The 13313-nt window shown below is 34.3% G+C and overlaps 2 protein-coding genes and 1 pseudogene across 2 annotated transcripts; 1 reads left to right on the top strand and 2 right to left on the bottom strand.

The window, feature by feature from the left end:
* Positions 1-726: 726 nt before the first annotated feature.
* LOC120125091 lies at positions 727-3725 on the top strand (annotated as a pseudogene).
* Positions 3726-3794: 69 nt separating this feature from the next.
* On the bottom strand, positions 3795-4689 carry LOC120124950. Its single transcript, XM_039143497.1, has 3 exons — positions 4593-4689; positions 4052-4294; positions 3795-3986 (listed from the first exon to the last, which is right to left on the bottom strand). Exons 1-3 carry the CDS (start codon positions 4683-4685, stop codon positions 3975-3977), a joined length of 348 nt encoding a protein of 115 aa, XP_038999428.1. The 5' UTR covers positions 4686-4689; the 3' UTR covers positions 3795-3974.
* Positions 4690-5871: 1182 nt separating this feature from the next.
* Positions 5872-6797, bottom strand: LOC120124961. The gene is made up of 2 exons (XM_039143503.1): positions 6535-6797; positions 5872-6443 (listed from the first exon to the last, which is right to left on the bottom strand). The coding sequence occupies exons 1-2, from the start codon at positions 6730-6732 to the stop codon at positions 6231-6233; spliced, it is 411 nt and encodes a 136-aa protein (XP_038999434.1). The 5' UTR covers positions 6733-6797; the 3' UTR covers positions 5872-6230.
* Between the last annotated feature and the right edge of the window lie 6516 nt (positions 6798-13313).

The raw sequence follows: 13313 nt of genomic DNA, 5'->3' as shown, positions 1-13313 counted from the left end.
GGAAATTAATTTAAATTTGATTCGATAATCATCAATTCGGAAATCAAATAATTTGAGTTATTAATCGAATTTGAACATCATAAGTCCCGATATGAACTACTCATTAGCCTAATTAAACTTTTATTAATATATTTAAATATTTTATATTATTAATTTACATAAACATCCTTATTTAACAAGTAAACGGTTCTTTAATCTAATTCAAATTCAAATTTAAATATAAATGAGTGTAATCAAACTCTACTAATGATATTCAATCGAACTCGAACTAAACGTCGAATTTGTATCAAACTTAAGCTTACCATCGATTATTTTTTATATTTCTTTGATTAAACTAAGGTGATTATAAAATAGTATATGTTTTAAATACTATAATTATTTGACAATGAACGCTCAATCACCCCTAATGCAGTAGCGATGTTCAAATTTGTGACTTCTAAAAACAACATCAATTCCTTTAACTACTGAAGTAAGTTGGTTCGTACTATTTTTATTATAATTTAAACCCGCTATTTGTTAACACAAAAATAATAATAGCATATGTAACCAAATAATAATAGTAGTAGTAGTAGCATAATATAATGATAATGATAATGATATTCTTAACATTTTTAAATTCAACCAATTGTGGTAATGGTTCAAAATTACCGGGAATCTCGTCACCTTTGGCTTAAAAAACTCACTTTCATTCTCCTATTCTTCTTCTTTTATTAAACCCACTGTCATTCCTTCTTCTCTTCTCCTCCCTTTTAAGAGCATTAGCTTTCCATTTAAACCACCCTCGTTTCTGCCCTTTTTTTAACCCTAGAATCCCTACGAGAAGACCAACAAAAAAACATGGTGTTCCGTGAAAGTGGTTTCTCTTCTTCTCGAAACGATGTTTTCCCCGCCGGTCTCCGGGTTCTCGTCGTCGATGACGATCCTACCTGGTTGAAAATCCTCGAAAAGATGCTCAAGAAGTGTTCTTACGAAGGTTACTCATCGTTTTCTTCAAACTTTTGTCTTTAAATCAACTATACGTTGTTACCTTTTACTAATAATACATGGGGCAGTTGTTTCCTTTGTTTTCATTCTTCTGTACTGTTCATTGGGTTTTGCTTTCTTTTTCCGTATGATAAACTGTTCGGTTTTGAACTTCTTTTCCCTTTAATTGGTAGGTTTAAGAGTTTGGACATTGCTGGTTGTGTTGTTGGTGAATAGATTTTGCATCTAATAACAAAATTTGTTCTGCAAATATCAATTACATGATGTTGTTCTACCTAGCACTGAGTCCCTCAACTGATCCTTTGTCGCCTTTTTTCCCCGCAATTCGGCTTTCTAGTTGGTAATTATCAGTGAACTAGGAACATGCATGCATGGTAGAGATCATGGCTAGGTTGATTGATCATAAAGTTCTAGAAATTTCTTAGACCTATCCTGTAGTTTATGACATGATCACATGACTTCTGGTTAGAATTAGGAAAGTCAGAGACATATTTCTATGGTATCCTAAACATTCTTTTATGGTGCTTTCCCATGTTCCAGTGACTACATGTGGCCTCGCACGAGATGCTCTGAGCTTGCTTCGCGAAAGGAAGGACGGTTATGACATTGTTATCAGCGATGTTAACATGCCAGACATGGACGGCTTTAAACTTCTCGAACACGTCGGATTGGAAATGGACTTGCCTGTCATTAGTCAGTTCTCTACCGTAACACACAAACCTTTGTTTTAAACGTTATTCGCTCCGTTTTCGTTCTTGGATTTAATGGGATCGAGGTCTTACGAGCTCGATTTATTTAAAACATACAGTGATGTCGGTTGACGGGGAGACAAGCAGAGTGATGAAAGGTGTCCAACATGGTGCTTGTGATTACCTTCTCAAGCCTATAAGAATGAAAGAGCTGCGCAATATATGGCAGCATGTGTTCAGAAAGAAGATAAATGAGGTGAGAGACATTGAAAGTCTTGAATGTATTGAAAGTCTTCAGATGACTAGAAGTGGCTGTGATCTGTTCAACGACGGGCACTTCCTCGGTGGAGACGATACAACCTCGGGAAGGAAAAGAAAAGATGCCGATAACAAGAATGAAGATCGAGACCTTACCGATCCTTCATCTACCAAGAAAGCAAGAGTTGTTTGGACAGTAGACCTTCACCAAAAATTTGTCAAAGCGGTAAATCAGATCGGATTCGATAGTAAGTATACTTTCAAACTCTCTTGATCATCATCAAGAAGTAGCAGTATATCTCTTTCAGTGATATGGCTATGGTTTATGATCATGTTCGAACACATCGTGTTCATGTTGTTGTTTATTGTCTGTTTGACAGAAGTAGGTCCTAAGAAAATACTTGACCTGATGAATGTACCATGGTTGACAAGAGAAAACGTCGCCAGTCACTTGCAGGTAAAGCAAAACAACTGTTGATGAATATTTTGTCAAATATTTTCGGTAGAAAAGAGAGTTCTTTTTCGAGGAAAAAAAAAGGATTTTATGAACACTATGCCTGATGTGCTGAATGGTACCTATAGTTTTGTGAAAAAAGAGTGTAATTGTCAATAATCTAAGACATTGTTGAGATTCTTATAGAGAAACTCTCTTGTGCAGAATATCGACTCTATTTGAGCAGGTTGCAGAAGGATAGTGATGTCAAGAATTCATTTGTTGGAATGAAACATTCAGATCCTCCTTTGAATGATTCGACTGCCAATTTCGGTCACCATAAACCGATGAACTATGCCTGATGATGTGCTGAATGGTACCTATAGTTTTTCCGGAATAACTTTGGTTGCTCAGTGTCGATCTCAAAGGTCGAGGTGATCGAATGGAATTACTTCAGTTCCATGACAGAGCCAAAAGGAGCTTTGTCTGAAGATATTCCTGATCCTCATAAAACCAAGAGTTCACAGTTGAGCTTTGATCATTCCCTTGGATCAGTTGATTCAGGTGTAAGCTTTGCATCATTCGGTTCGACCACCCCAGCTCGGTACTCCTGGACCGAAATTCCTGAGATTCAGTCCAAACAAGTGATCCCTTGAAACCTGAAAATGGATTCAACCAACTGCCACTGCCTGAACCTTCCATGGTTACCAAAGAGGTTAACCAAAGAAGAACTGAAGTAGTCCAGCATTTAAGTCTAGCCGACTTAGTTGACTTGTTTCCGGTTCAAACCAAAAACCAAATGCCGAAGAATCAAATTTTCAACCCCATATCTGCTACCAAATCAAGCCTGAAACTAAGGACATCAGTCAGAATTGCCTCGCTGACTCGGAATTTGCACAGAGAAACCTGAATGCTGCCGGCATAGGAGTTCCTTTAGCATCATTCTCTGAGGACTTGCAATCTGCTGCTTCAAGGTGATAGTTATCCTATTAACTTTGCTCTCCAGGATTTTGATTGTTCTAGTACAACGATCCAGCACTCATAGCCGAAACTCCATTCTACATGTACGATGCACAGAGGTTCGACCACGAGCATCTATTCGATCCTACAGAATACTATGCAATCGATCAAGGGTTGTTTGCGTAGCTTGAAGTTGCTATCCTTTTCTTATATCAGGTGATATCTATAAGTGGAGTACTTCAATTGGATGCCATTTTCATAAGCAGTTTGGACTTGGATGTTGAAAAACATGTGTAATACAGATTGTGATAAAACTTTAAACATAATAATTCTACTGCTATAAGTTTTCTGACCTGGGATTTGCATCTGTTAGTGCTGTATTAATATGCATGTATAAGTGACATGAATGGATATCTTACTTTGGCTTTTATTCTTGTTTTTTTGTTTCAAAATTCAAATCTGCATAATAACTTGGTGTTAGATTTATTATAAACAGCTAACATTATCCAAAGTACGTAAAAAAGCCAGAAAATTTTATATGCAGAGAGATAGCTAAGGTTCTTCCCAAATTTGTACCTATAATTGATGTGGAATTTGCCACTAAAAATGTTACAAACTGCTCTTTGATATCTTTTATCTCACAAAAAACATTATTTTCGGTTTCTATAATTTTTGTTACTAAAGAACCTATAAGGTCTCATCAGCTGCACCCACCGTTGACTGATCCGCCATTTTCATGATTATATGGAATACCCAGTTTGCCAACTGAAAGCTGTATATTGGGGGAAGCATTTTCATGCCTGTTCTTTGGCAATGCGGTCCCCAAGATCCTGTTATTTTTCATTAATCCATTCTTAGAGCTCTCGGTACTTGCGGAAGGCCTCGTTGGAGGTCTAGAGTCTGCACTCTGCACCATGCTGTAGGATGGTTTCCTTCCGAGTTTTGGTGATTGAGGCCGACTTGAAGTGATCTGCAAGGCACGAAATTTACTGTCAAATTGACAACACAGGCTCATTGAACATCTACTGATCATCAAGAGAAATAAGGATCATAGACAATGTAACCATTTGTGTGTGTGTGTGTGTGTATAACTGACAATGCAACTTGAGGCTAACTTAGTTCATTTCGAAGCATAGAGAACAAAAATTTAAACCCGAGGTTAAGCTGTTCAAGATGATAAACAGGAAATCAGCATAAGTTAAAGCATGGTTAATTCCATTGTATCATTGTCAGCATAAAATGAAAGTTACTGGTTAGGAGATAAGAACCTTGTTAGTGTTATTGTGCTGGATCTGTGATCCATGGCATGAATCTTCGTTTGATTTAGCTTTCGCTTCCGTCCTTTGCCTTATTTTAGTCATGTCATCCTTCTCTTTCTCCTACACATCATATCAGGCAATAAATCAGTTTGACATGCAAAGCAGCAAATGAGATTATGACCACACAGAGATCAAGTATGCATGTATAACATTTTTCTCTTATATCAAATCAGGCAATGCATCTAAAACGATTCTTCAAATAGTTCGCATCTTTGAAATTTAGGAGACTCGACTCGTGAACTGCAGGGCTTCGTCGATTACAGACAAAGTTGTCTGTTTTGCAGTACCTTCGATTTTATTTGCATTTGTGATTTCTCTGCCTTTTTTCTTTCATTTTCTCTTCTAGCTTCTTAAAGAACTGAAATTGCAAGGAAACAGTAAGGTTGGTACAATTTGAAACCATGACAATTATAAAGAATGAGAAAAATGGAATGGTAAGGCCTGCCTCTTTTCGTTTTTCCGCCCTTTCTTCGCTCTTGATATTAAATGGACACAAACTAGTACAATATCTTGTACTGGTTCCGCTTGCATTCGAAGATCTCGAGCATCTGCCACACATTCAATACAGAATAGTAATGAGGTTCATATAAGGCAGGCTTCGGTAATTAGGACAGTGGTATCTGAGACCTGGTCTATAAAGTAAAATCGGGAAAAAGGAACATACAGAAGCCATTGCATTTGCACCGCATTAAACAAAGTGCAGCAAATACATTTCAGGAGTGAAGATTACCTTTCATCTAGTGATTGAAGACTTCTGGAACCATTAAATGGACACAAACTAATAGAGGATCTTGTACTGGTTCTACTTGCATACGAAGATCTCGAGCAGCTGTCACACATTCAATACAGAATAGTAATAAAGAACATACAGAAGCCATTGCAACCCCATTAAACAACGTGTTAACAAAGACATTTCAAGTGTGAAGATTACCTTTCATCTCTTGATTGAAGAACTTTGGAAGCATGCTTTGAACCCCCATTAACAGATGCCTGCAGTTTGTGAATGAAACTATTCTTAATCACTTGAAAATTCCAAACCACTTGGTGCCTACTTACTAAATATTGAGTAACCTCGAAATGAATTCTAAATAAAAAAATGTCAAACAATATTATGATTTTTCACTTGTGAACATAAATATGTCATCCACTCTTGAATGTGCAAATAGAACTACAAATACATACAGCGATAGACAACTTACCCTGCTTGGAGTTTGTAGTGGTGTCAAAAGTCTCTGGATACCTTAGGCGATGTTTTAGCGGCTTCACCAGCACGCCATATGAAATCCATCGACATGTGAAGGGATTTTATAGTTTTTCTCTTCTGCTCATTTGAGTCTAATGCGGGCTTCTTATTAATATAAGCATGGTTATTTGACTTATTTTCGATTCTAGAAGTTGCTTGTTTGGATACTCCACCATGATTGTATAACTTGGAATTTGCAAAAAAAAAAAAAAAATCGCTTGAAGTAGCTAAATTCTCTTGATCAGAAGCTTTCTTCAATACCCTAGTTTGCATTTGTGGAGGAGTTGCAATATCTCTCAACGTTCTTACTGATCTATTAGTTTTACCGGCGCTAGAAGAAAATTTTAATGACATGTGGAGCAGGTTCGGCATTGTTTCCTTCTTGTCATATGAGTTCCCGATCGACTTAGCAACATCAGCATCATTCCTAGCTTGTCCCGAAGCCGTTTAGAAGGAGGTACTGGAGAATTGGATGCTTTACCAGGGAGCAATGACTTTGGCAAAGAATTTGTTCTTTTCTTGCTTGATGAAGTCGAGGTCTTCAGGTCATCACATTTCTGCAGTGTTCCATAATGAGGACAACATAAATAAAGACTCCGAACAAAAAAAAGGAAGAACAAAACAGAAACATGTCTAAATAAACATTACCTTTGGGGCAATAGTTGGGGTTGCCACAATTTTGTCATGGATGTCACCGTTTTCGAAAGTCTTTGAATTCTCAACCTGTTGGCGTTCCTCCATATTCACATCTTCTTCCACCACTTTCGGACCTTGTTCCATGATGGCGACATCATTTTCTCTTACAACATTAAGATTGCCCGCATCTACACCGGCATTATCAGCCATTAGAAGCCCTTATTTTTTTTCCAGATCTTCTACGGGCACCCATTTTCCCATTATGACAGCAGAAACAAAAACTGAATAAAGAGAAACCGTTTAAGCAAACAAAATGTAAAACAATAATCTTTTTAAATTAAATATACAATCAAGTTTAAAGAGAAAAAAAATGAAGAAAAAATAAAAAATAAATTTTTAAAGAAATAAATAAAAGAATAAAAAGAATAAAAAATATTAAATTAAAAAAAGAAAAAAAGAAAAAAAATTAGAAAAATAATAATTTTATATTCAAAAAGGAAAAAATAAAAAAGATTAAAAAATTAAATAGTTGAAAAAAGAAAATGTTGAAAATGTTGAAAAAAATTGAAAAAAGAAAAAAAGTTGAAAAAAATAAATATTAATGTTAAATTGAATAAATAAGAGAAAAAATATATATATATATATATATATATAATAATAAAAACAAAAACAAAAGGAAGAAAAAATAAAAACAAACAAAAAAAGATAATAATAATATATATATAAATATATTAGATTAAATAAAATAAATTAAGGAAAAAAGAAATTAATTACAACAAAAAAAAATGTATATATACAAAGGTGTTGAGTTAATCGATCGATATAATCGGTCAAGAGGGGGGTGAATTGGTGTTGAGCTAATCGATCGATGAAATTGGCCAAGAGGGGGTGAATTGGCAAATTAAAATTTCGGTGGAAGCTTTGTAGAAAATTGAAAGTAATTGCGTATGGATTTAGAGTGGTTCGACTTTCTTAATCAAAGTCTACGTCCACTACCTTAGCTATCCACACTAAGGATTTTCCACAAATTCACTAATTTGTCTTTCTTTTGAGGATAAAGAGTAACCTTACAAATCCCTTAAGAATTATACCTCAAATTCTTGATAACACTCTCTCCCAAAGAGAACAATACAAATTTTGCAAACTTACAAGAAAATCCTCACAAGGCAAGATGTTTGCACAATTCTAAAACAAAGAAAGAACACTCAATAATAATATAATTGAGTACAATAAGTGTTCTTGAAAGCAAAAGTGAATATTGAATGAAATAGGCTTAAAAATGCTCAAACTTGAGGTTTGATGCTTTCTATTTAATTATCTCTTGATTCTTGTTGATTGTTGTTTATTATTATTGATCAATGGCTTCTAAGCTTGTTTAAATATTCCTTCAATTGATTCTAAACGTTGGGGATAATTAGTGGAGTCATTGGAGTCGTTTTAGTGTGAAATTAATTAATAAAACAACTTGGAGTGTGGGGGGAATCGATACCCCTCATAGGGAATTGGTTCCCTAAGTGTAAAATTCAAATATTTCGACCGTTGATCAGAGGGAATCGGTTCCCTCCGAGCATTATGTTTTTCTCGGAGCCAAACCATTCAGGGGGAATCGGTTCCCTCTGGACAATCTGAAATTTTTGGCTTTGAAATGGTTCGAAATACTTTGTAAAATTGTTTTGAAATTATTTTAAGATTAAAACTTAATTTTACACTTGAGTAAGGATAAAAATGACATTTGAAAGATTTGGAGTAATATTTTGATATTCGAATAATTATATCGAATATACTTAGAAAATCTTTTGGAAAATCTTAAAATTCATTTAACTTAATTTGTTATATTGAAATATCAAAATGTTTTTAACAATCTCCCCCTTTTTGATATAACAAAACATTTTATTAATTTTAAGATTTTGAAATCAAGTTTGAAATTAGTTTGAAATTACACACCCTTACTCTAACACTTCTCCCCTTTAAAACACTTTAACACTTTCTCCCCCTTTTTGTTAAATCAAAAAGACTCGATAAGGATTATAAAACAAGGTTTTGAAAAACATTAGACAATTGATTTAGAATTTTAAAGCTTTAAGCTGCCAAGATCACAATCAAGAGAAATGTTAGCAATTAGTTTCATAATCAATATTCATAAGCAATGTGACTTGGCAAAATTGGTCATATAGCTAACATGATGTAAATGATGCAATAATGAATAAATTTAACCAAACCAAATATATAGAAATATAAGTTCAAACATCCATAAACCATGAAATAAGTTCAAATATCCAACAACCAAAGTAAAAACAATTCAAAGTCATTCAAAATGTTGAAACAATAATCTCTAAGTTCTATTTCAAAGTACTAAAGCATGACAAAGAATCAAGCATCCGTAGGAGGATCGGGAAAAGGAAAATGAGCTCGCATAGCGGTAATCTCATGTGAGAGTGCATTAATGCGTTCATTCATATAAGCATTGTTCGTGCGCATCTCCCGAAGAATTTCCAATTGTTAAGCTCCCATTGTGGATAAATGAGACTCTATGGAAGTGAAACGAGAATCCATGGATGCATATCATAAATCGAATGTCTCCATAAAGGATTGAAAGTATGGAGGCATTTGGTTTTCTGGTTGTGCTTGTTCTTCGTGCTGCTCCGGCTCATCGTCTGTTTCGTCGGCTTCTGGAGGTTGTTCATGAGTACGAACCCAAAGACCAATTTCTTCATTGATCTTCTATCCCGATTTAGTTAAAGAGAATAGGTTGATTTGGTTTTTGAGGGGAAAGGAAGCATCAAGACCAACTCTAAGCCCAACCTTTTTGAACATATTACTTATAATACAACCGTAAACTAAAGATGAACATAATTTCTTATTGGGAACAAGATTTACGTTTTCGACAAGTTCAGTAAAGATAATCTGTGGAAGGTTGATTTTAAGATTATTTTGGACACAATGTAGCCAAAATAAATCTAAGGCTCGAAGAGTAGAGTAACGTCCTCCAGATGGTCGAAACCACCAAGAGATCATTAGATAAAGAAAACGGTCATGAAGATCTAAAACACTAACACTATCCCTTCGTTTATACTGAGATCCTACCGTTAGTTTTTCATTGTCTAACCCGTCATTATCTAATCCTAATGCGTGGCAATGTATTCCGGGTCAAGATGAAAGAATTGTCCTAGAAGATAGGATCAAATTCCTATGGTTAAGGTTTCTCCCGGTTTTGAATGCAAATGGCATTAGAGTAGAAGAAACGAACGAGTTGGTGGTAAACTATTGGTTCAAGCTCAAAGAGTTTATCAAATTTCCATTATTGAAGGGTAGGAAGATGTTGAAAATTGATGTCTAACATGGCTTGAAGGGATGAGATTCGTTCTTCCCGGATTTTGTAAGACTCAAAGTATTGACAAAATCTAAAGTATAGATTTTGTCTACGACCGGGTTCATTAAAGCAAGAATTGCGAATGGTTATGTTTGGATCATCGGGATTAGGATTAGGAATTTTTTGGATAGGTGGAGGATTTGGAGGTGAGTTTGGAGGTTGGCTAGAACGACTAGAGGAAGGTCTATAACGCTTATGAGACATGATTTAAGGTAATCAGAATGGAAAGAACAACTTGCAATTTTAAAACATATGTATGCAATATAATCAATCCCAAAACTCAATTGAGTCCTCAATATTTCGAGGTTCTCTAAACCAATCCTAATGGGCAAAGTTTTTGAAAATAATGTTTGAAAAACAAGTTTTGAAAAATTAATATGTGTATAGTTTTCATAGTAACAACATAATTAAATCAAAACACAATTTTTTTTAATTTCGAAAATTCAAAATTAATGGAAAAATTGTGAGATTTTGATGAAATTAGTGTAAAATCTAGTTTCTAAACATTAAACAATTAATGCTCGATCACTATTTCAATCTAGAACTAATTAAAACTAGTCATATGTTCAAAAATTGATAAAATAGAAGTTTTAGAAAAATACCTTGAAGATTTTCGGATTTTGTGAGAATGTGATATTTTTGCACTAGTTTGATGATTCCAACAGGTTTAGGAGATGATATTTGAAGTAATTCAGATTAGAAATCGATGTTTTGAAGTAAAGTGGAGATTTGAGAGATAGAGAGAGTGAATGGAGGCAAGAAGGAGAAGAAGAGGGTTATGAGAAAAATAGGGTGTTCTGCGTGATATAACCAGAACCCCCAGGGGGTATCGATTCCCCTACAAGGGGAATCAGTTCCCCTTCAAAGGGGAATCGATTCCCCTTCAAAGGGGGAATCGGTTCCTTCTGCACTAAAACTACTAAAATTTGATTTTAAACACTCAAAATGCTAAATTAATTTGCTCTAGTGGTATTGTCAACTCATATTACGAAAAATTAACTATGTTCAATCAATCAAATTTATCATTAAAATTTATTTGAACATATAATCAATTTTTCACAAAGAATCATAAACTCCCCCTAACTAATAGCAAAGAATACAATCAAAATTTATTATAAGCATTTTTCATTTATTCTTAAAAGTGTTAAAATTATTTTAAACACTAAGTGAATATAGGTCAGTTAAACCTAATTATCTCATAAGTGTCCAAAATATTTCCTTGTCTAAAGGTTTTGTAAAGATGTCCGCTAATTGGTGCAAAGTATCAACAAATTCTAAAACTACATCTTCCTTAGTGACATGGTCTCTAATGAAGTGATGTCTAATTTCAATGTGCTTAGTTCTAGAGTGTTGGATGGGATTTTTAGTGAGACAAATAACACTAGTATTGTCACACTTGATAGGAATAGTACCTACTTCAATTCCATAATCAAAAGGTTGTTGTTTCATCCATAAAACTTGTGCATAACAACTACCGGCTGAAATGTATTCGGCTTCAGTGGTAGATAATGCAACACAATTTTGTTTCTTTGAAAACCAAGAAATCAACATATTTCCAAGGAATTGGCAAGTACCGGAGGTGCTTTTGCTATCTAATTTGCATCCTCCATAATCCGCATCAGAAAAGGCATGCAAGTTAAAGCTAGAGTCTCTAGGATACCAAAGTCCTAAATTAAGAGTGTCCTTAAGGTATCTAAAGAGTCTCTTAACATCTAGTAAATGTGATTCTCCATAAACTTGTGCACACACTACCGGCTGAAATGTATTCGGCTCAGTGGTAGATAATGTAACACAATTTTGTTTCTTTGAAAACCAAGAAATCAACATATTTCCAAGGAATTGGAAAGTACCGGAGGTGCTTTTGCTATCTAATTTGCATCCTCCATAATCCGCATCAGAAAAGGCATGCAAGTTAAAGCTAGAGTCTCTAGGATACCAAAGTCCTAAATTAAGAGTGTCCTTAAGGTATCTAAAGAGTCTCTTAACATCTAGTAAATGTGATTCCTTAGGGCATGATTGAAATCTAGCATATAAGCAAACACTAAACATAATGTCTGATCTACTTACAGTTAGATAGAGCAAAGATCCAATCATTGACCTATATAATTTAACATCTACACATTTACCTCCTTCATCTATGTCAAGCTTTGTTGATGAGCTCCCATCTTTTTTTGCTTGATTTGGAGTCCCAAGAAAAATGAGAGCTCCCACATCAGGCTCATCTCGATTTCACTTTGCATTAGCTTAGAAAATTCTTGGCAAAGAACATAATTAGTATAACCAAATATTATATCATCAATATAAATTTGAACTACTAATAAATCTTTACCTTAATGCTTTAAAAACAATGTAGTGTCAACCTTCCCTTTTGAAAATCCTTTTGCAATTAAAAAGTTTGACAATCTTTCATACCAAGCTCTACGAGCTTGTTTTAAACCATAAAGTACTTTTGTCAATTTAAGAACATGATTTGGAAATCTTGAATCTTCAAAACCTGGAGGTTGTTCCACATACACTTCTTCTTTTATAAAACCATTTAAAAATGTACTTTTAACATCCATTTGTTATAATGTAAATTCATGAAAACAAGCAAATGCTAATAACATTCTAATTATTTCCATCCTAGCTACGGGAGCATATGTTTCATCATAGTCTATGCCTTCTTCTTGAGTGTACCCTTGAGCAGCAAGTCTAGCCTTGTTTCTCACTATATTACCACTTTCATCAAGCTTATTTCTAAACACCCATCTAGTACCTACAATAGATTTATTATTAGGCCTTTCAACTAATGTCCATACTTTACTTCTCTCAAATTGATTTAACTCTTCTTGCATAGCCATAATCCAATGTTCATCATTTAATGATTCTTTAATATTCTTAGGCTCTATGCATGAGATAAATGCAACATAGTTACAAATATTTCTAAGAGAAGATCGAGTTGTTACCCCTTTGGATGGATCACCTATAATTTTACCATCCTTGACATAGTTGTACTCTCTTAGATAAGATACTTCCCTTTCTTCAATGGTTGGATTCTCGAGAGGATCATGAGTTTCCTCATCTTTCGTTTCTTCCTTTGATGATGGTTCTCCAACGTCATGTCTAACGTCATTTGTATTTATAATGCCTAAATCATCATTCACACAAGAATCCTTCCTCGGAAGGAGATTATCATCGAAAACAACATGTATAGACTCTTCTACAACTAAAGTTCTTTTATTAAATACTCGATAAGCTTTATAATTTAAGGAATAACCTAGAAAAATTCATTCATCACTTTTAGCATCAAATTTGCCAAGATTGTCTTTACCGTTTTAAAACAAAACATTTACATCCAAAAGGATGAAAATAGCTAATGTTAGGCTTTTTATTTTTAAAAAGTTCATATGGAGTTTTCTTCAAAATAGACCTAATCATTGCT

The sequence above is a fragment of the Hibiscus syriacus genome, unplaced genomic scaffold (assembly GCF_006381635.1).
Source record: "Hibiscus syriacus cultivar Baekdansim isolate YM2019G1 unplaced genomic scaffold, ASM638163v2 tig00110429_pilon, whole genome shotgun sequence".
Lineage (NCBI taxonomy): Eukaryota > Viridiplantae > Streptophyta > Magnoliopsida > Malvales > Malvaceae > Hibiscus > Hibiscus syriacus.
Note: the sequence above shows the minus strand (reverse complement) of the source record. Positions and strands in the feature narration are given on the sequence as shown.

Coding starts and splice junctions, on each gene's coding strand:
- LOC120124950 (XM_039143497.1), bottom strand. CDS start 4,685: ATGACTAAAATAAGGCAAAGGACGGAAGCGAAAGCTAAATCAAACGAA. Junction 4,295..4,592: donor AGCACAATAACACTAACAAG/GTTCTTATCTCC, acceptor CGTGCCTTGCAG/ATCACTTCAAGTCGGCCTCA.
- LOC120124961 (XM_039143503.1), bottom strand. CDS start 6,732: ATGGCTGATAATGCCGGTGTAGATGCGGGCAATCTTAATGTTGTAAGA. Junction 6,444..6,534: donor CCCCAACTATTGCCCCAAAG/GTAATGTTTATT, acceptor GGAACACTGCAG/AAATGTGATGACCTGAAGAC.